This window comes from Danio rerio, chromosome 3 (genome assembly GCF_052040795.2).
Source record: "Danio rerio strain M-AB ecotype USA chromosome 3, GRCz13ab, whole genome shotgun sequence".
In the NCBI taxonomy this organism is placed as follows: domain Eukaryota; kingdom Metazoa; phylum Chordata; class Actinopteri; order Cypriniformes; family Danionidae; genus Danio; species Danio rerio.
Window position 1 is genome coordinate 38981819 of NC_141023.1, and position 23751 is coordinate 39005569.

The 23751-nt window shown below is 36.5% G+C and overlaps 1 protein-coding gene across 22 annotated transcripts in view; it reads right to left on the reverse strand.

Moving 5' to 3' along the window:
* The window catches only part of arhgap23a (Rho GTPase activating protein 23a), a 135630-nt gene that overhangs the window by 55204 nt on the left and 56675 nt on the right, over positions 1 to 23751 (reverse strand). For 14 of the 22 annotated variants that reach the window (XR_015481054.1, XR_015481053.1, XR_015481058.1 and 11 more), the window contains exon 2: positions 3467 to 3664. Coding sequence is in view for 17 of the 22 variants with exons in the window: in XM_087244904.1 (XP_087101030.1) it covers positions 3467 to 3664 (198 nt within the window). In the remaining 5 variants the exon portion in view is untranslated. Of the gene's footprint in view, positions 1 to 3466; positions 3665 to 17735; positions 18643 to 23751 lie in introns of those variants that run through there. The other 8 variants (XR_015481057.1, XR_015481052.1, XM_087244910.1 and 5 more) reach the window with 1 other exon arrangement.

Below are 23751 nucleotides of genomic sequence, written 5' to 3' on the forward strand. Positions count from 1 at the left end.
CTAAGCCTCAGAAATTTTAAGAATAGTTCCACGTTTAAACAAAATGCATCTGACGGATGAGTCTTTCTGTGTTTCAAAAACATGATCAAACCAGAATATTGCTGGAGCCATAATGACAAATAAAAGGTTCTTTGTTAAAAAATAAGGATGGTTTTTTAAACGCACAAGGCCTTGAGGCTGAATGAGCACAAGAACTGATCCATGCAAATGTCAACCTCACCAAAATATTGAAACCTTGCTTGCTTAGGCTTGTTTTTTACAGTATTATAAATTTACTCAAAATGTCCCTGTCAAGACTTTCAAACAATTTAATATGAATTTCCAAAATCACCAAGTGGCATTTTCACATCTGTCACATCTGTAACGGAGATGTGTCACATCCATAATGAAGATTTTATCTTCGTAAGTGCAAAAATGCCAAATAAAACAAAATACATAATATCTGTTCTACAGAGAGACAACTCTTATCCTTTTGATGAGTATTATTTCTTTTAGGTTGTGCAGTTTCATTCACAGAATTTCTACAAAGTGTGTTGTATACTGTAAACTGGTTCCTTTGGTTCCTTTTCTGGAATTTAAACATCTTGGGGCCATTGTTGTCTATGGAGGGTCAAAGAACTCTCAGATTTCATCTAAAATATCTTCATTTGTGTTCCCAAGATAAAGGCCTCAGTGGATTGGAGCGACATAAGGGTGAGTAATTATTAGAAGCATTTTCATTTTTGGGTAAACTAACCTCTTAAAGAATTCATTCATTCATTCATTCATTCATTTTCTTGTCGGCTTAGTCGCTTTATTAATCCGGGGTCGCCACAGCGGAATGAATTGCCAACTTATCCAGCAAGTTTTTACGCAGCGGATGCCCTTCCAGACACAACCCATCTCTGGGAAACATTCACACACACACACACTCATACACTACGGACAATTTAACCAGCGTTTGAACCAGCGACCTTCTTGCTGTGAGGCGACAGCACTACCTACTGCGCCACTGCCTCGCCGATGTAAAGAATATATTAAATAATACATTTAAATTTTGGTTTGCCTTTCAAAACTTTTGAAAGAAGCTATGGCTGCCTCCTCCACCATGTTGCCACTGAATGAAATTGTTGTCATGTCAACTTGCAGAGGCTCACAATGCCTACTCCGCCTCAGAGTTCTTCTGATTATCCACTACTTTGAAACTGCCATTACAGTCATCATGAACCAGAAGATTCTAAGACTTTTTTTTCAGTTTGTTGATGTACTTTCAACTGAAATGGAATATTGTGTAGGGGTGGAGCTTTCTTTTGTGCATCATTCCCTCACAGCAAACTAACGGTGAGAGAGGCGTGGCTACAAATATTGCTATGCAGTTGCAATAGAAGCCCTCAAGATGACATCAACAGACTGACCAGCACACCAAATCCAGAAGCAAATGGTCAGACTTTGAGCAAAGATTACTTGCATGGATTAATTTTCCACCTTAAGAATAATGTGAGCTAAAATAAACATTCCCCCAGGACTTTGATGTAAAAGTTACAGTGTGTGAAAGTTCAAATTCTTTTAGCTTGACACCACATCTTAAGTGGTGCAAGTCTAACAGTCAAACATACATCTGTCAAGAGCATGTTTACTTATAAAACCAATGGAATACATTGGAATGAAAAAACATGTACTGTGTGAATCCACAGTCACCGCCATCACATGGATGAGCAGCAGGACTTTTTTTTGTCCAAGGAGAAAGAGAAAATCACAAGACACTAGCTATGTTTCCATTTAAAAATGCGGATGAACTTTATGCTCAAAACTGGATCATTGCATGAAAGACGTGCAAATAAAGCAGAGTTTCCATCCCACTTCCTGATTAACTGGTGCCAAATATCAACAGTAAAAACTGAATGTGCTGCAGTAGGAGAAGCTGCGTTAATCTTTTCTTACTTGGATAAATGACTTGCACCTCAGAAGGCAATCCTCCTGACACGCAGTGAACACGCGGTGCAGTTTGAAGGTGTGAGAGCACAGACACTTTTGATTCTGGAGGTAATTAATAATATAATGACACTAATACTGAAATGGTTCAGGCGTTTTAGAATGACCAAAACAACATTTCAGATGTTTTACAGTGTGCTCAGCCTGCTGGTTTATTCATTCGCACACATTTTCATCATCACATGATCTCTTATAACAGAATCACATTACGTTTTTTTAATGCGCATACTGGAATTTGTGCGGTAAAAGTGTTTCCATCAAAGTTTATAGGCATCTTTTCTAATCAGATAAAAAGTTTATCCCATGCAGTTATGCGCATGTTTTTTATGCACATTTTCAAAATGTATGCTCATCATGACGTTTCCATCAACCGTTTTTTTATGCCAATATGCAAAATGTGCATAAAAATAGGTGGATGGAACATAGTTACTGTCTCAAATGAATTATCGTTTTGCATGATATCACCATCAAATTCAATACATATACTCGGGAGATGTGTGGCTTTTAACCTATTACTTTTCTGTATTGCTCCAGGACTAATTTCATATACAGTATATTAGTGCGGTGCATTTTTTTTTTACATTACTTAAACGTTGATAACTTTTTTCATTTTGAGCATTATAAACTCTAGATGATGAATAGTAAAACCTAAAATGTCTTCTTTCCAAAGATACATAAACTGTGAATTTACACCAAATTATTCAGCAACTGTTACTGTTTTAGTTTGGGAAGATCATTTTCGAGAATTGATCTCAATTTCATGTTTGTAGGTTTTCAAGGTTTTTACATTAAAGTTTTCCTGTGTTTGTATTTGGAAAAGCAAATATTGAACGCAATACACTTTTTGTATAACTTATGTAAAATATATAATCAAATGTATTACTTCTAATATTTTTGAGCTTATTTTGGACCATAATAAAGCAACTTGAAGTGTCAAAGTGTCAAAGTAAAACATCAAAGTGTCTTCTTTCAAATGATGCCTAATTTTTATTTGTAGCTCACTGGGGTTAAGAAAGGTTAGGTAGTTGTAAATCTCCAAATTCTCTTGAATTTTTTATTTTTTTTTTGCCATCACTTTTATCAATTGGTGAAGTTTGTTCCTCGCTACTGTTGCCACTGGCTTGCTGGGTTTGGATTTGTGGAGTTGCGCAATGATGAATTTGCTCTTTAGTGTTTGGACTTCCAGCAATGAAAATTAAACCACACTAAACTGAACTAAATTGAACTTCAACTCTGAAATCCAGACTAACAATCCATTTACTAGAACTTGTTAAGCTGCTTCGACACTATCTACATTGTAAAAGCACTATAAAAAATAAGATGAATTGAATTAAATAGTCCAAAATAAAAACAAGGACATACAACGGGAACGACATTATTATACTATACTTCACTCCTTGTGACAGGGATAGTTTGTTTAGCTTGCATCTTACTGAATGTTTTTCTGTCCTGTGTTCTTATATTTGAATTTTGTGACAGCTTTTATTCTCCTCACCTTGAGAGTGGTGTGCAGAGCGGACTCTGGCGGGTAAACGATGAAGTGACGCAGAGTAAAGCCGAAGCCCTGAGAGTTCTTTTGGAGCACCAGCGTGCGTGGACCCTGCCAGGACACGCCCAGCCCATCTGTCCCGCTCCGGACCACCGGCCGAGGGTTCTCACTGGATGAAGAGAGCCCATCTCTCCGCCCTTTTGCCTGGAAGATACACAGAGACACCTTGAATTAGACATTCACCCCTGATTCATTCAGTCCAAAACAACTACAAAGTGAAAACAGCTAATGCAAATATAAAGCAACAGTTAATGAACATGTCACGTTTAATGTGATAATTGGAGATTATTTTGGTAGATAATTGCAAGAAATAACACCCTGTTGTTCTAAATGGCCGTCCCAACTGTTTTGTAGCTGTCAGTCTACTTACGCCACCTGTGCAAACAAAACTTGTGTACATGAGGAGAAGAAGCTGATGGGGAGGGTGCAGGACAAATCTCTCTGCATTCGAGAACCATGATGTCATTGTGGTTTTGTCAACATTCTTAAAGGTAATTAATTAATTAAATAATAAAATAAAACAAACAAATACATTAAATTTAATAAAAAATGAAAAAAAAAATCAACAAAATAAAATAATAAAAATTAAAATAAAATAATACAAATAAAATAAAATAAAATGAAAATCCAAAAAATGAAATACAGTTAATTAAATTCGGGAACTATCATGTTATTTTGGTTATGCCAAGATTCTTAAAGGCAATGTAGAAATAAAACAATAAAAAATATTTTTTTTTAATAAAATTTATATATAAAAAAAATAAATAAATAAAAATTAAAAAATTAACAAAATAAAATAATTTAAAAATTTATAAAATTCGGGGACTATGATGTTATTTCAGTTTATGCCAACATTCTTAAAGGCATTTAAGAAATAAAATTATAAATAAATAAAATAAAATAAAAAATTTAAATTAATTTGGTTAAGCATATAGTAAATATTGACCACTTCAAATCACTAAAGAGTCCCCTGAGTACTTGAATAAAACATCTGTTTAGAGAACTTTTATTAGAAAGGTGACATCATCATCTCCCTATTTTTTGCAGCAAAAAATTTCCTCTTTCCTTTTCAACCTAAAATCAACAACCTCACCATCCCCTGCGGTTTCACTAAAACAGGAAGTATCTGGTTAGGCCAGGAAGTTCCCCAAGCATGGTGCCAGTCGCCATACACTGTATATAAACCGAAGGGGATTTTTGTTGTTGTTGCCAGTTCATTTCATACAAAGCAGACACACAGTTCACCTCCAGTTATTCCTCACATCTCATTGCACTCAGCAGAAGTCCTCCTCTATAATCGAGCGGTCCTGAAGCCGACCGCAGCCTCACCCCCGCTCAGCTTCTCACTCTATTTCTGTCTCACACACTGTTTTCATTTGGCTCTGCTTATGTCTGAGCCTTCTCTCTTTCACTTGCATTCTTACCATTTTGCACGCATGAGCACACATATATAGACAAGTGTTAACACCGACTTTTTCAAAAGTCCTGGATATTGTGTGGAATCAATGATGTAATGAAAGTTTCTTTACCTCATTAGTTCACAGTTAAAAAATGAATTCTACTACAGGCCTGTGGCCAGCCTATTAAAAGGGGTGGCTCTTTTTCTCAAAAAGCGGATCTATTTGCAGTTATTCGAGGTTTAAAAACTGCTTTTAGTGACATTTTAAGCACTAATTTGTGCTGAATTAGCTTGTTTGGATGGTTATCATTACCACACTTTTTGATGCAACAAAATACTACATTTTTTGTCAAAGTGTTAATCATACTATTTTTTGTCTACAAATGTGCATTTACACTAAGTTATTACAGTATTATATATAATGTAATGAGATTCGAATTTTAGAAAAGTGCTAATTTTTAAATGCTAATTTATTATCATTTATCATAAAAAACAAACAAACAAATCAAATCAAAGTTTATTTCTAGAGCACACTAAATTACAACCTTAAGTCGACCAAGGAGCTGTAGAATGGCAGTAGCAGGTAAAAACAGCAATACACTACAATAGAAACAACAATATAAAACAATAATAGCAACAGTAAAAGTTTCCAAGAAAGAAGCAATTTAGTATAGCCTGAAACCGCCATTGGGGAATGTTAAATGCACTCAAAAAAAGATTTTAGGATCGATTCAAAAACAGATAGAGTGGGTGCTATTCTGATTTTTAATGGTAACTTGTTCCATAGTTTCAGACTATCGCTTCTGCATTTGAGTTGAGATCGGGGTATTTGCAATAGATGGCAGTTGGAATTTGATCTAAGCGATCGGGGTTGGGCCTTAGTAGTGATCAGAAAGATACGGTGGCATTAGGTTATACAAAGTTTTATAATCAAAGAGTGAAATTTTATACATAGTTTATTCAGAAATGAATGTGTGAATGTGTGATGGTCATATTTGTGGCTACTCAAGAGCAAACGGTTGGCCGCATTTTTCACCATCTGAAGTCTAGAAATAGAAAATGAAGGTAGACCAAAGTATATAGAATTACAATAATCTAATCGTGTGGAAATAAACGCATGAATAATGGTTTCAAAACAACAACCAAAAAATTGGGAATCTGTTAAAACTTGTTCTAAATTAAAAGCTGTAACCTATGGGCAAGTAACAAAATGGGGTGCGTCTCCTAAAAGATAACATAACTCGCGGATTGAACTATCATAGTACCATGCATCATTTGGGAAAAGAACAATGTAGTGATGAGTTCTAAAACCGTATTTTCTGTGTTGCAGATCCGTCGTTTAAACCACGTTAGTTATAATGTAAAACGTCTATAATAATGCGGGTGGATTTACAACTTCTTTAGAGAAGAAGTCCATAATTTCTTTGTGCAAATTATATTGTTTTACACGCACACGCGTAAAAAATTTTCCATATTAATTGAAATATATGTAAACAACATGAGGGACCTATATATGTTTCCTTTACAAATTGAGAATATTCCATAACAAATCACTTAGCTAACACTTATTCAAATCACATATATAAATCATAGAAATCGTTTATAGTTGCAGGCCTAATTCATAGCAGGATATTCATTAAGAAATTTTAAAAAATCCTACTTAATAATAATTATTATTATTATTAAGTAGGAGATTGTTTATTTATTTATTTTTTGAAAAGTCTACTTTTACAATTTGACACATGCAAACCTCTGCAGGAATGTTCTAACCAGCAGGCCCATGTCATATACAGTACAGATACTTAATAAATAACCTATTATAAATTAAAATCATTAACATATGCTAAATGTTTTGTTTTCACAAGCTTTGGAGACATAACAAATTCCACTTTTAAATAATAGGTCACCTATAGCTTTCGTCATGAGCCACGGCTGTGTTCAAAATGGCATCAATCTTTTCAAAGTGAACTGTGAAGGGAGCGCAATTGTAAACATGAAGATCGCTCAAACTGAACTGTAAAAATGCTTTGAAGCAAATCACACCTAAGAGAGATGACGTTAATGCTTTTTTAAAACCATTCAATCAAGTTTAAATGTTAGAATGTTCTTAATGAATAGGGCATAGGGGGGATAACTGGAAATAGAACAGAGTCAGGAACTATGCTTCTAAGTACAGCTCCAGAGGTTTAGTTGCAAGAGTACAGGTTTGCTATGCAATTGCGAATGTTCGTTGGAATGATGGACTTGGGAAATGACAAATCAACAAACTATGTTTGTAATGACACAACTTGCGACCTAGTTGGCTAACCATGTTTTTTGGAAATGCACCCTAGGCCAGCTCAACTACTTATTTAAAATGTACTTTTAAAATGAGTTTGAGAAACAACAAGTGTTTTATGTTTAATCCACTTAAATTAGTGAAAAAAATGTAATTAATTAAATCATTTTGTGTTGGGTGATGTGTGACAGCATTTTTTTACAGTGTAGCATATTGTGACTATTTTAATGCAATCTAATTCAATGCAGATTCATCTACACCTCTGGTAAGATGAAAGAAGTTGTAATATTAAATGTGAACATGATCAAGTTATCGACAATAAATAATGGATAATGGATGAATGGCACACCATTTAGACCCCGTTTACTCCTGTTGTGTGCTTGAAATGGGATGAATGGATTGACAAAAATGCATCATAATATTTTTGGTGCCTTGACAGCCTTCAGTTCAGAATTTTTATTACATAGAGAAGAGCAGAAGAACAATCTGCTAAATGTTTAATTTGTAATTTTATGGAAGAAATTCACATATACCAGTATGTAACATTAAATAAGTCAATACATTTTAATAGAAATAAAATGTATATTGAGTGATTTAAAGACAAAGAGTGAAAAAGTGTGAACAAAAAATATAAATCCCACATTAAACATTGCTAATTTTAATATTTGACTGATATTTTTTTCTTACAAATAAATAAAAAATAATATTCATTCACTTAAAAGCTCATTTGAACAAATTAATTCTAAAAATATCTCAAGAATTTATCTAGAATTCAATGACCTATCGTTCTGCAGTCAAATTCTTGTGAGTTCATGCGCGCGTGAGCCTGCTCATTGGATTAGTCAGACAAATAAAAGTGAAAGACACAATAAAGCTGTGTAAGTGACAGGATGAATGTACAGGGGCTTGTGTGAATTCCATAACATTTACTGTTAAGCCCTGACGTGTTCAGACAGAGACGCAGAGGCTAGCTTTAGCAAGAGAAGGAGAAGGAGAACTCGGTCTCCAACAGGCTCCGACACGCAGGTTTCGACCACAAGGTTCCTCCCGGCACTGAGAATACCAAAACCTGTTATTACATCCCCCCCCCCCCCCCAAAAAAAAAACAAACACACACAAGGGTACACACAAACACATGTTGGTCTCCTTATGGTCCAGTAATGTCCATTTATTTACCATTCAACTTTTCCTCCACATTCTGGTCTTCTCATGCATGTTTCTTCATCGCTAACTTTATAATGGATTGGAAATACGACTCTCCAAGGAAACCAAGCACTAAACAAGCCATCTACTTGACGTCATGATCTCCAAGAACAAGTAGTACAATTAAATCACTAAACTTTTGAAAAGTGACATTGGCATGTCGAAAAGACGAAAACTGTAAGATGACCAAGGATCCAAAATATAGCTGCAAAACTAGACATCAAAATACACATAAACTAATGAACAAACGGCAGAAATATACTTGCAAAATTAAAAATGTAAGCAATTTACATGACAACAGAGTACTACTATCAGAAAATGTTGCCACTCGGCTGTTCGAAAACTTTTGCGAACTAGCAATAGTGTTGATAAAACGATCCTTCACTGAAAAAAAATGTGTTGAATTTAAACAAACAAATTAAATTAATTTTCAACTTAATTTGTATGTTTTAATTCAGTCCATATGAATTGTTTACACCCTATTAACTTAAAAGATGTAGTAAATCCAACGGATCCTTTTAGCTTTTAGCTATCCGCCATTTTAAAACACGAAAGCTAGGCAGCAGAGGGAAGAAACTCAAAATCTTGATTAATTTAACATTTTAGCTTGATTACAATTAATGATCAATTGTTTTATTTATTTATTTATATATATTTTAGCCCTCTATGTGCCGCCTACACTCATCAACGCTACCAAGCTGTCCAGAGTGGGGTCACATGACTCCACACGCAGTAGGGAAAGCAATTGAAAAAATTGACCTGTAAAAATTTGATCGATTATAGATTCTGAATGTCTATTTCAATTACATTTCGATTAATCACCCAGCCCTACGATGGACTACAAACCTCCAGCTGTTGCCGTGATTTCACTTTTGTAAACATCACTTTAATATAATTCAGTTAAGTTTCTTTTTAAACAACTAAAAGCATATTGGGCACCAAACTAAATCACAATCTCTTTGAGAGTAATAAGATTGTCTTCAGTTCAAGGCACTAGGTAAACTCCGTGGGGGAGCTTCCCTGCTTCAGCCTATGTAACCCAATGAGAGATAAAACGATGCAAACCCTCAAGTTTTCTGAAGTTTTAAAAACATCAATTTCCTGTTAGCATTTAAGCACTGTTAAGTGCTTTCTTAAACATCGCTGATTTGCCATAGTATTCACCAATGCTCAACAGAACTGGCTGTGATTGGCCATGAAGGTCATCAGTTCACTGCTCTTCAATGAGTGCAAACACAAATACAAGGACACTGGAGCGTTTTAAAGCCGCAAAGCTCAGTCGATTGCTAACCCTCTTTGCACTCGGTAATTGTCAATGAATTGCACGGCCAATTAAGTGACCAATGACCAATTACAGTCATTTCTGTTGAGCACTGGTGAATACTATGATAAATTAGGTGTTGATGAACGCGCTCAACAGCGGTTAAAGGTTAACGGGAAATGTACTTTTTTTTCAGTACTGAAATTCAGTATCGTTACAAGTCTCATTTAGTGAAAGAATCAGTTCATTAACTTGAGTTTGATAAATGGCGTCTAAAATGTGCAGCCTGGATTTCACTTTTAAAATGGCAGCTGCGTGAAATCAGTCTATTGTATTAAAAAAATCCACATTATAATTTGTTCCCAAAGGTTTGCGTTTTCAAGTGTTGTCATATGTTTTACTTTACAAATGTTGTGAGTTTCCTTTTAATTTCAGTTGAAAATGTGGTTGTGTAATCAGCCCACAAGACATTTGTTTTCACAGGATGTCATTTCCTGGTTGAAGTGTGTTTTCCTTTTGAATGCACCATTGGGAATTTTTCTTGCATTACCTATGATCAAATATATTTCTAAATGTTCATTAAAGTGTTTAAAAGAAAAAAGCAAAAATTTGACATTTGTATAACGAATACTATTCACTTGTGCTCTAAAAAATTTAGTTTATTAAAAAATAAAAATTATAGAGCTCAACATAATTAAAAAGTAGATTTGTTTCTTAATGAAATTCAAGGTAGTTTCTGCAAAAACAAACCTTATAACTTATTTCTATTTTGCTTAAGATCAAAAGGTAAATGTTTTAAGGTTGAAACATTTCTGGAGAAGACAAACTTTTTCCTTTTTATCAAACCAGTTGTCCTAAAATGAGAATCATACATACACATAGTGCCGTGACTAGAAATACACCCTGCTGACTTCTACTCAACATCCAACCCTCGTTCAGTTCAACAGTTGGGTTGAGGTCATACTTTATGACCAGCTGATGATGGGTTAACACACACCCGACACATTTTTCTCTGGGGGTGACGCGTTGCAAGTGTTGATTCAGGGCAATTTGGTCATAAATCGGGGAAAACATTAAAAACCTAATGTAGACAATGACCTATGAATCTATACAGCTAAACGTCCTCAATATACCTCAATTGATGAGTGTTTTATAATGTCTCCAGTCCTCTCATTTGGCAGGCTTTGCTTACACACACACACATGCTCACAGACAGTCGCCAGAAACAATACGCTCCAAACAGCTGAGTGGGTGATCCTGCTGAAAAGTTGAGCGTAATTAATGTTGAGTGTTTAATCCCTGACACCCTGCCCTATGACTGCAACACACACACGACTGAGAAGAGCAGTGTGTGTGTGTTTGTTTGTGCATGTGTGTGTGTGTATATAAACCTGTCTGTCAGCTCTTTTAGTTCCGCTGGAGCTCCGTTAAACTGGATTTTCCACTTGTACAGAAATGTTTGAATTCAGGAATAAAAAATAAATAGAACTGCAGGGGGAATATGAATGAACGCACTTGTATCCAGCAGGATGACTTTAATCTCGACATGATTCTAATATCAAACAGACAATGTTATGGCATTTACGCATATTAGGAACCAGTACAGGGTAAAGTTACTTTTGAAAGTAATGCATTACAATATTGAGTTACTCCCTAAAAAAGTAACTAGTTGAAATACTTTGTTACTTTTTATGGAAAGTAATGCATTAGACTTTACTGTTGAGTAACTTTTGAGATACTTTTTCATACACTGTAAAACCCAAGAGTCAACTTTATCAAATGAAATAAGTGTAGTTAACTCAAAATTGACTGAAAGTTAATTCTACTCATTTGAAAAGAGTTTTGAACTCAGTGTTGAAGGTAATGAGTTAATTAAATACCTCATTATTTCAGCTTAAATGGAATACACAGTACTCATATAGAATTTTTTTTTTTTAACTCAAATGGTTTGAGTTGCCTTAACTTATTGGGTTTTACAGTACTCAGTTGGTTTGAGTTCTCTTCATTTATTGGGTTTTACTGTTGTCAAATTGATGATTTACCTAAAATAGATTAAGTTTACAGTACTCATTAGGATTAGTTTTTGAACTTAAATGGTTTGTTGCTATCGGTTTCCTTAAATGGTTTGAGTTACCTTAACTTTTTGGGGTTTACAGTGTACCTGCCTGAGGCTTAATCTCTTTCAGAACTTGCAGGGTATTTTTCTTTTCTTTTCTTTTTTTTTTTTTAATAGAGAAGCTCTGCATTTAACGGCACACCGTATAACCTTCATTTTACTTAAAACAATCAGACTAATGTTACCTTTGAGAACAGGCTATCCATGCCATACAGATTAATGAAAGTTGAAAGCAATGTGTTTCTTTTGTATTTTTGTCTTTTTAGTTCAGTAAAATCAATGTGCATTGAGACAATACCCTTTTCTTCAATGCATTCAGAAAAATGAGAATAATCCCATCACAGAAATTTAAGGCTCTGCCATCTTGGTTTTTGTCTGTTTCCGCGGCGAACACATTCTCTTATTGAGTGTGTGATTCAGCGTTATTGCACTACTTTTAATTCATTCATTCACTTTATTAATTAATTAATAAAACTTTATTAATCTGGGGTCGCCACAGGAGAATGAACCGCCAACTTATACAGCATATGTTTTACACTGCAGATGTTCTTCCAACTGCAACCCTTCACTGGAAAACATCCAGACACACTTATACACACACATATACAAAGGACAATTTAGCTTACTCAATTCACCTATACCACATGTTTTTGGACTTGTGGGGGGAACCGGAGTACCTGGAGGAAACCCACACGAACACGGGAAAAACATCAACACAGAAACGCCAACTGACCCAGCCAAGGCTTGAACCAGCGACCTTCTTGCTGTGAGGCGAACGTGCTACCCAAGGTGACACTGTGCAGCCTGATATTAATTCAGCAAATTCTAACTTTAAAACAAATTATTTCATCTAAAAGGTAACTCGAGTTACATTTTTTAAAAAGTAACTCAAATATTTGTCACAGTGTCCAGCAATCCAGCCTGTGCAGATCGCTGATATACACACGGATCGCTAACGGACAACAACTCCGCCATTTCAGTAACTAAAAGATCCAGTCAAGCACCACACACACTCACACCGGTTCCTAATCCTGACAGATAGCATACAAGCAGCTGGAGGATTGTCAAAAACTGATTACATGGACTATTTCAGCAGCACAGACACACACACTAGTTGCTGACTCTTGTTATCTGTTTCTGTGACATTACACTGTGTTTTCCTTACCGGGTTTGACCCTCAATTTGTTTGTTTTATTGTTCATTCCTGTCTGCTGGCTCCCTTTGACCACTCGCCTGGTACTGTATTTTGACTATGAATCTGGATTTGCCTGTATGCATCTGTTTGCCCCTGTTGACCGTTGCTTGCCTGACCATTCTGCTAGATAAACCTGCGTTTGGATCTGCACCCTTGTTGTCAGCGGCACTTCATGTGAAAATATTATTACTTAAATTTTGTAATTAATGCATTACTTTACTCGTTACATAAAAAAAGTATTATTATTATTATGTAACTCGCGTTACTTGTAATGCGTTACCCCAACACTGTTAGTATCCATATGATCACCAAACAGTATATTCTTGTGTACTCAGTGTACATCTTGAATTACTGTGATGCACTATTATTTTAAATAAACCCTCATTTTCTTGTATTTTATTACATTATAGTAATAATGTTGTTTTTGTCCTTTATGTTGTATTTAAAAAAAAACATTTATAAAATAGTTTTACATGGCTTTATAATTCAGTTTTGTTATACAGAACAAAGATGTGTTTTAAAAAATGGAAAATAATCTGTTTTATGGTTTTGAAAGGTTCTGTGAACTGACGACAATATTGTGAAAACAATCACATAGATCCACAGATACAATGACAAAATAAAAGCCAGTATTTAGCATTTCACCTCGAAAAGCAAAGTAAAACTATGCCTGCAAAAATGTGTTCCCGTAGTCTGCTTTTGTTATTCCAGTTGTCTAGTATATGTGGAAATAAATAAACTAATCATGTAATATGTATGCACATCATCACATTTTGTTGATAACAGTATCAGATAACTCTGAGTTGCACTATGATCAAAAGTTAGTGTTTTTAGGATCCCAACTGCCAAAATAGATAAAGTTTTCCCCTATTTAGCAGAAAAAGTTTAATGTAAACATTTTTTTAGCCATTCAACCTAAACCTAAACATTTAGTTCCCAATTAGGCATGGGCTTCTATGTGATTCTGACGGTATAATAACCTTGGATAAAAATATCACGGTATTGTGATGACATATTCTTTTTAATTTCTGGGTAAAAAACTAAAACTTTCCCCTTTTGAACACAATATATTTTATTTTGAGAAACATTTACAATATATTGGAACAGTAAACAGGCTGAATAATTTAAATGAATCATAGTCTTCTGCTGTCTTCATTCGCTATAAAAATACAGTTTTCTTAACATTTAAAACGGCGTCTTTGGATATTTTTTTTCTGCTGGAAATACTGTTCTCCTAAAAAAAAAAAAAAAACGTAATAAAGGAATCTTACATATACCGGAGTAACGGTATAACAGAATTTTTTTTGCAGTTTTAAAAGCCTGACATTTTTTAAAATCGCGGTATACCCTAAAAACGGTTATCGTCCCATGCAACTAGTCCCAATGCAACTTTTTAAATACTTTTTAAAAAAGTTTTGAATAACTTAAAATAAAACCTCTAAATTAATTTTCTTTTTACATTTCACAATAAATTTATTAGAATCAGCCAGTTTATATATTTATGTATTTATTTAAGGGGTATAATAAGTGGTTTAAGATTTGGTGAACTGTTAATGGTTAAACACACATGCTTTCACCTTTTGTGCCTCTGTGCTAGTCATCTAAACCCATGATGATCCAGCTGGATATTCCTAGCGCGAATGGCAAGTCACTTTGGACTTTATGTGTAGACTGACAACTTACTTATCAGTGGCCATTTTAACAATTATCAAAAACATTTATCAAAGACATTTTAACAATTGTTATTTAAAGATTTAAGTTTGCTTAAGTCACATTCAATCCTTAGAGAGCTCTACAGCATAAAGAACTGTTTGAAATTATATGGTGTTTCTTCTATAAATTCGAATGCTCTATTGAAAGTATTATGTAGTGCTGATTGGTATAGCATTTACACTGTTCACACACAACCAACATAAAGATAATAAGCTAAACTGCATTGACGTAGCTCAAATGACAACAGAAACAAGGTATGTCTAAGCATACTGTCAAATGCCAGGACACACCACAAACCAAGCATCCACCGTTCGTGAAATATAGCAGACAATCAGAGCGCGAGAACTGCCAATGAGAGCACGAGAACAAAACACGAAGTGACAAAACCAAGCAAACAACACAAGTCAAGAAGGAACACAAAGTAGCAATTATGTCACAGTTCTCACATATTTGCTAATTAAATTGATTGTCAAATTATCATGTTCAACTCCTCTGTGGTGAGAAGTAATTAAAGTCAATTCAATTCATCTTTACTTCTATAGTGATTTTACAATGTAGATTGTCTCAAAGCAGCTTAACATAGAAGTTCTAGTAAATTGAAACTGAGCCAGTCCAGTTTTCAGAATTCAGTTTTAGTTTAGTTCAGTTCAGTGTAGTTTAATTTTCACTGCTGAAAAGCCAAACACAGAAGAGCAAATCCATCAATCCGTCTCCTGGAAGTTCCGGAAGTATCCCGCAAATGCATAGAGACTCCCGGATGGCCGCAAATAAATGAAAATCTCATGGAAATCGCGCGTCTCCCGCCTGGTCCTTAAATACGTCTCACAGCCCTCTCCACCGCATTCCTTCCAGCTCTTCAGGTACGTCACACGCAACTCACCCCCACTGCTCTTCACGTATGTCACGCACAACTCACTCCTACCGCTCTTCAGGTATGCATCGCGCACACATACCCCTACTCAGATACGTCGCTCACCCCCAAAACCAACCCCAAGCCTGCCATGCGCAGACTATGAAATGTCATTATTTTCAAGATGAATCAATAAAATAATGACCAATCAAAACTCAGCAGTCAATTATTTCAATGGCAAATATCTAAACATTATGATATCTGACTGAAATCATGCCAATGGACTAAATTTGAAGACAGTAACTACGTTTACATAAATACCCGGAATCAAATCATTTGCCTTAATAGGAATAAGACAATAATAAGATTATGGTGTTTACATGAGTTGCTTTTTAAATGTTCTTTTCATGTTCTCATTTTACATGATATAGTACATAGTTCGATTAATGTCATTACATCGCTATTCAATGCTAATGTCCTTCAGGGTTGTAAGCAACAACAGTCCATGTTCATCATGGCACTATTTGTGATTTTGGGCATTTCATTGTTAATTTTTGCGACAAGTTCAACTGCAGTTGATTTCTTACATTGTGTGTGCGAAGGATTACTGTGAATGTAACTTAGTGGTTCTCTATGCCATTATTATTTGTTTGTCTTTAAATGTCTGACAACTGCCATGTGTGCATTCTGTCGCAAAATGTAGTAAAAAGTACTACAAAATCATAATAATTTGATTAAGGTGTTTACTGGTCTGTACTGCACTTCAATAATGCCACTAAATAGGAATACTCCACGTCTTAATTCGATTTCTGTTTTACATTACGACTTTAGTCAGATATAGGTAATCAAAAAAAATGCTGTATACATGATTGACACAATGTAGCACTACAGCAAGTGCTGTACGTTTACACACCAATTATAACACAGGAATATTTAGGAAGTAAAAGTCCATCTATAAACTTTAGTTTCTGCCACTTTTTTGTTTGCCCTGGGTTACTGGTGTGACTCATACAAAGTAATGTGTATCCTTTAGAGTCTACCCTGACAAACATTCAGCAACCCTGCTCCTCCATTGCTTGTGTATTTTAACACAGTCCTGCAAAAGCACACCACCTGGCTACCTTCTGTTTCAGCCTAATAACCCTAAAGAAACACACAGCTGAACAATACTGAACAAGTACACTGAAAATTTAAGCAAATCTCAATCAACTCATTACCTTCATTTATACACAGATAGGTCTAACTGAAACAACATGACTCCTAGATGGCATCAGCAGATTTGCCAGTTTCGAAATCCTGTGTTTTCCTTTATGTGACGCAAATGAACGGAAGAGTTCACCTCTGTCAGAAATTATGAGTCTTGCTCAAATATGGTGATGCACAGTTTGCTTTTTTAGGAGGACATGGAGCGGTTAATCCGACTGTAGGAGCCGTCCTGCCACACATATTTGAAAGCGGTTGACTTTGGTTTGGGTTAGAGCATGTCTGTCCGGCAGCTGTCTGTACAGTTTCTAAAATTCTGAAGAATATCAGGTCCCATCACTCCACACTACTCTATTTAGGAATATCTCTAACAAATATGAAATTTTCTAATAAAATGTGTCATCACTACACACAAACAAGTCTCCTATACACACTATACCAAGGCATTCCCTCTCTATATCCTATAATCTTTGTGCTAGAAGCAAAACCAAACCAACCACACACACACACACACACACACACACACACACACACACACACACACACACACACACACACACACACAAGCATATACAGTCACCCAGAGGGTCTTTATAACCCCTTATCAGGTGCCTTTACTTTCTAATTAGTGTATCCGACCTCCCAATCTCTGCGGTTTAAAGTCTCAGAAAAGATGTTAAGGATGAAAGACACAGTCAGAAATAACATTTTAAAGGCCAATATCTGTAATCTTATGAGGACTTTTGTCCAAACCTTTTTAAACACACTAAAACCAATATAAATGGTTAAATCTGATGAGCACAGAATGGAATATAATAAAATCTACCAACATTATCATGATCAGATATCAAAACAATCAAGCAAAATATTATGTTAGCAATATATATTAGTGAATTACTCTTCTTAAAGCCAGGTTAAATTTATTCCCCATGAAGGTATTTATTGCGTCAATATGTTTAACTACAGAAGATGATATGTCATGTTTAAATCAGCTTACCCTGGAGGTCTGTGCGGGTCTTGACAGTGCTTTCCCAGCACTGATGCCATTTATGTTTGGAGAAGAGTCATTTTGGAGGTTGGAAATGTTAATTTGCTGTGTATCCCCGTGTAAAACCGCCACCCAGATACAGCGAGGCTCTGGAGAGCTGCAATCCACCCCGACTGCATCCTGAAAGCACCACTCCTTACCCCCTACATGCGGGCACACAACGGGCATCGCCAGTGGCACTTGACCCGCTGACCACATCACACATAAACGCACTTGGGAGTGTGCAAGGGCTCACAAAAGCACACGTCGCATTCACAAGCGAACCATTACGACCTTTCAATGTGAAAAAAAAAAATAATTAAAGGCTAGAAGTCAGGTTAAAGAGGTGTCCGTTCTCTCCCAAAGAGAGGAGAAAGTCCAGATGTGGCTTTCCTTGAACATGCCCAAATCTCGTCATATTTCCATGCTGGCAAATTTTCTTAAAGGATTCCCGGAGTCAAATTGCTAGATCCATATCACATCGGCAAGCTCTGCACCTCCCATGCTCACACACAAGTACACAGACGAGTGCTACGACTACAGAGGCATATCCAGAGATGAGAGCAATCCAGGATAGAGCCACATACCCCCGTCTGCCAGACCCTGAAATGTGTGTGTGTGTGTGTATGTGTGTGTGGGGAGCACGTGGCAGTGCTGGCAAAGAAGTAGATCCAGGGAAGCCGGCTGCTGCTGAATGGAAAAAAAAAACTAAATCCAAGTTTTTTCGCATCAGTATTTCCCTCTTCCTCTCTTTCAGTCTTTTTTCCTTCAATTCCTTATACATTCTAAACCATTTAGCTCCTCTTTCTTTCTCTCTCCCTCTCTCTACACTCTGTCATCTCCTGACAAACTCTGAACTCCAGCTCTCTGTCACTCTGAGTGGGCCGTCCCTCTTGCTTTTCTTTTGCTTGCTGTCTCCTTCTCTTCCTCTCTCTCTTTTCATTCATTTGTTATCTTTCTCTTTATCACTCCTTCCAGACTATATCTGTATGCAGCTCACCAGTTAGTAATCTGTTTGTAAGCTTTGAGACTATGTTTCAAATTTACCTCAAAAAAAGCACTTGCCAAATATGTTGTTTTTCACTTTCCAAAAACTGCTATAAATCTTAATGACTCACCCTGCACTGCACTGATTTCTGTCCAATCAGGTGCTCTCTAAATCATGAATGCCCCGCCCTCAAAATTACTTACCTAGCAAGCATTTTTTGTTTTTAAAATATGTCTAATAGGTGCCAAAGAATAGTCCAAAACTAGACTAGTCCTCAAATAAACAGAAATCAATGACTACATATAAAGTCTGTCTTTTCGATGACTATAGACTAGTTTTGGGTTGTTCTTAGACATCTATTAGATTTTCACTGACAGTCCAAGTTTAGCCTTGTTTGAGCCAAGCTGTCTAGTTGTCTAATAAACACAGAATTGTTTGCAGGGTACTTGTTAAAATAACTAAGCTCTTCAAAACTGAATTTCTGACGTCATGGCCAATTAAACTTACTCAAACCTAAAACTATTATGCGATTTCATAAACCTTTCTTTTCTCTTCTTGCCATGTCTATCCCTCTAGCTCCTCTGTGTTTATCACCATCATCTCTATAGTCTCTCCCATCAGCCCCCATCACTGTCTTCCACAACAAAAAAAAAAGACACACAAAAAAAGCGCTTTTGCCCCTCAGACCTCTCAGAAATCTGTGTTATCTAATCTTTCCATTTCAGTTTCATCTTTATCACTCAATCTTTTGTTCCATCAATAAAAGACACAAATCCATCAGGCAGAACTGAAAAAGTCCACGTAGCCCAACAACAACATGTCGCAGCTCTGCTGAACCTGAAGCCCTTGAGCGTCTCTGAAAGACCATTCGACTGAGTGTGTCTGTGCGAAACTGGAATCAGAGCAATGCGAAAACCCCCCTGCTCTCTAAAAGTCCCCTCAGAGAAAGAGCTAAAATAATGGCTCCGCTATAGCAAACACAATAGAAGTTTAAAAAAAGACCCCAAAAAACTGTATATACTTGTTCGAGCGCACAGACAGACACACAAAAAATGGAAGAATGACCACTATGAGAAAGAAAAGCCAAAAGTCTGAGAGAAAACCCCAGAATGGCAGACAAAAACACAGGGTGCCAGAAAGCTCACTGCAGCTGCTCTCTGAGGCCAGACTAAAACAGCTGCTATAAAACAACACGGGACATCCACAGTAACATATATCAGCTCACGTACTAACACACACAGACTATGGTATTTGGGTTTATGAGGACTCTCCTTAGGATTAATGTATATCATTCCGTAAAAACACACTTATTTTATCATCTTTCCTCACCCCTAATCCTAAACTCTCACCCCAGGAAACCTATGGCAAATTTTTAAATGTCAAAAGACCATGTTAAGTACTATATTTAAGTGTGGCTCAGTGGTTAACACTGTCACCTCACAGCAAGAAGATCACTTGTTCGAGTCCCGGCTGATTCCATTGGCATTTCTGTGTGCATTTTCTCTCCATGTTTGTGTATGTTTCCTCAGGGTGCTTTTTGAATGAGTGTGTATGGATGTTTCCCAGTACTGGGTTGCAGCTGGAAGGGCATACTTGTGTAAAACATATGCTGGGTAAGTTGATGGTTTATTCCGCTGTGGCAACCCTGATGAATAAAGGGAATAAGCCAAAGGAAAATGAATGAATGAATGAATGAATGAATGAATGAATTACAGAGACGTGTCCTCATAAACCCCCTCACCATTGTATTTCCTAGGTCATACTAGGGGTTGTCAAAAGTATCGGCTTCGTTACCAATCAGCACTTATTGTACAAATTTGATAAGTTGATTTCTGAAGTCAATAAGTTGACAACCCTAGGTCATGCCCATATCATTATACAAATTTGTGTCCTTGTAAACCTCCAAAACCAGCACACACACTCTAACACACACATACATACACACGCAGAAAATCTCACCCAACAGGCAGGTCTGTAGTGTGTGTGTGAGAGAGAGAGAGAGAGAGAGAGGCAGGCAGATGGCCATCGATGAGATATTTCCCTCTCATTCAACTCCTCTAAATACACACACACAAATACACACCTGAGATCCGTTACAAATGAGGATAGACTGGTTTCACCTGCTGCACTGTTAGACATGTACCGGCACGATATGTACACAAAACACAAAACACAACACATGCAGTTTATCACCCCCGGGAGAAGGCGTCATGAATAGGTTGAAGCTTAAGTCAGATCACCGTGAATCACAAATATGCCTCATATTTTAGATTTAGCCACACAAAAGACAGATACGATTGTGTTATTATAGAGGAGTATGTTGCTTTAACAAAGCAAACACACATACACACACGTGCATGAGGTGTGTTGAATAAAGGGCATGAGCTTTAACAAATAAATGTGAATGTCAAGACTTCCTTCCTGTGGAATAATGTGAAGCTCATCCACCTCCTCCATAAGGCGAAAATGCCATCTCGATCTCGAAAATTAAGTACATCTATAATATTAACACATTTCTAGAATACCATAAAATCCCATAAAACTACCCTAAAAATCAGAAGAGTCATTTTGACCATATTTGGATCAGTCGTGAACATTAATAAGCTCCACTCTGGCCTGCAGCTCAACACGACGGCATGTCATTTCTGTCTCTACAAAGTCGCGCGGTTACAAATTTCTACTCTCTGAAGTACTCTCTCTCGCGCACACTATCTGTTGTAAGGGAATGAGACTGCACGCCACATCTGACAGGACCGAAGACGCATGTGCGCTCCCGTATATTATGCATTGCCTACAGCAGGGGTGTCCACACTCGATCCTAGAGGGCCGGTGTCCTGGAGAGTTTAGCTCCAACCCTAATCAAACACACCTGAATAAGCTAATCAAGCTCTTATTAGGTATACTAGAAAGTTCCAGGCAGGTATGTTGAAGCAAGTTGGGGCTAAGATCAGCAGGACACCGGCCATCCAGGACCAACTTTTAGACACCCCTGGCCGGCAGCAACAACAACACAGGTAAATGATGCGTGGGGGCGTAAAGCACTCATGTCACAGCAGCTAAAATATATACAAATGCAATGGGACTTCTGTTTTTTTTATTGGCGCAGCTCGCACGAGTGATACTCTCTTTGTTGCAATTGCAGCCATTGTATTTCCAGTGATTTAAATTATATTAAATGATTTATCTCAAGTTTTTTTTTTCTTCACTTTTGCCAATTTGTGAAGTTTTTTTTCCCCTCTCCGCTGTCGCCACTATCTTGCATGGTTTGGGATTGGTAGAGCTAACCATCGATGGATTTGCTCTCCAGTGTTTGGAGCCTCAGTAGTGATTATTAAACTTAAACACTAAAAACTAAACTACTATGTTCCAATTTACTATGATCATTTACGTGAAGCTGCTTTGACACAATCTGCATTGTAAAAGCGCTATACAAATAAAGGTGAATTGAATTGTGCTGCTGTGATGCGTTCGCCCTTATCTAGCATCTTATCCGACCTTATGACCTCTCCTGGAAGCACGGAAAGTCTCCCGCAAATTTATACCGACCCAATGATCCACGAAAATGAGTTAAAATACTCAGAAACCATGGCAATGAGAGTGAATGAGCAAGAGAACAGATTGCAAGAGGCATAGTGATGGTCTAAGCCCCCAGGACTATAAACCTAGGAGAAACACTGAATGCTAACCTACTTTGCCTTTTAATGCTTTGGGAATTGAGGACAATTATTTAAATAGTTTGAATTGTATAAATAGTTTGAATTACAATTGTTCAAGTATTTATGCAAGCATATACAAGCAAAAAAAGTTCCCAATCATGATACCAAACTTCAGGTAGCTACGATTCAGTAGCTACGCTTCCGTCCACCTTCCATTTTGGGAGATGCGCCTAAAAAACAGTTGAAGGAAAAGCCAAAATGCGCATTAATTTTGAAAATAAGCATAAAACACGTGTGCGCATAACTGAGTAGGATAAACTTTTGATTCAATAAGAATAAATGTGCATAAACTGCAACGGAAACACTTTTACTGAACAAATTCTAGTATGTGCATTAAAAAAGTCATGTGATTTTGTTATAAGAGATCATGTAATGATAAAAATGTGAATGGACAAACCAGCAGGCTGAGCACACTGTAAAACATCTGAAATGTTGTTTTGGTTATTTTAAAACGCCTTAACGTTTCAGTATTAGTGTTATTATATTATTAATGACCTCCAGAATCAAGAGCATCATGTGCTCCGCATTTCACGCCTTCAAACGCCACCACGCGTTCAATGTGTGTCAGAATTGCCTTCTGAGCCACAACTCATTTATAAAATAAGGAAAAGATTCATGCAGCTTCTCCTACAGCTTTTTACCTTTAATATTTGGCGCCAGTAAATCAGAAAGTGACAATTTAGTTTGCTTTGACACATTGGATGGAAACGCTGTTTTTTTTCGCACTTCTTTTATGGGATATTCCAGTTTTGCACATAAAGCTAATTCATAGCTATTGATCATCATCATTATCTGATTTATATTTTAAGAATAGTTTATTAGGTCAGTGAAAACATGCAAAATCGTTTCTTTGTACTTTTGTCTGATGAATAAAAATATTAAATAACTGTAATATCGTTCGTTGTTGTGTGGGAAGAAGAAGACAGGGTCGGCGATATCAGGTAAATAATATACTTTTATTTTTTTCAATGCACAACACGTGTAGCAGTTAAGGTGTGTGTGTGCTCTCTCCTCTCCCCGGCTGCTCCTTCTCTTCTCCTTAAGAAGGGTGTCTCTCCGGCTCAATCACTAGAATAAACAGGTGTTATTTATTATTTCTGATTGGCCTGCTGATTAGCCGCCGGGCTCTGAGCATGCTCTCCCCCCTCATTGGGTGTTCGATCATGCTTACCTCTCCACAATAACTAAATGCACATTGTTGATTTTATGGCGTTTTACAATAACTGTTGCTGTAAAAGAAGGTTTGAGTAGTTCTTTGTTAATCTTACGAATCTGCCTCTAA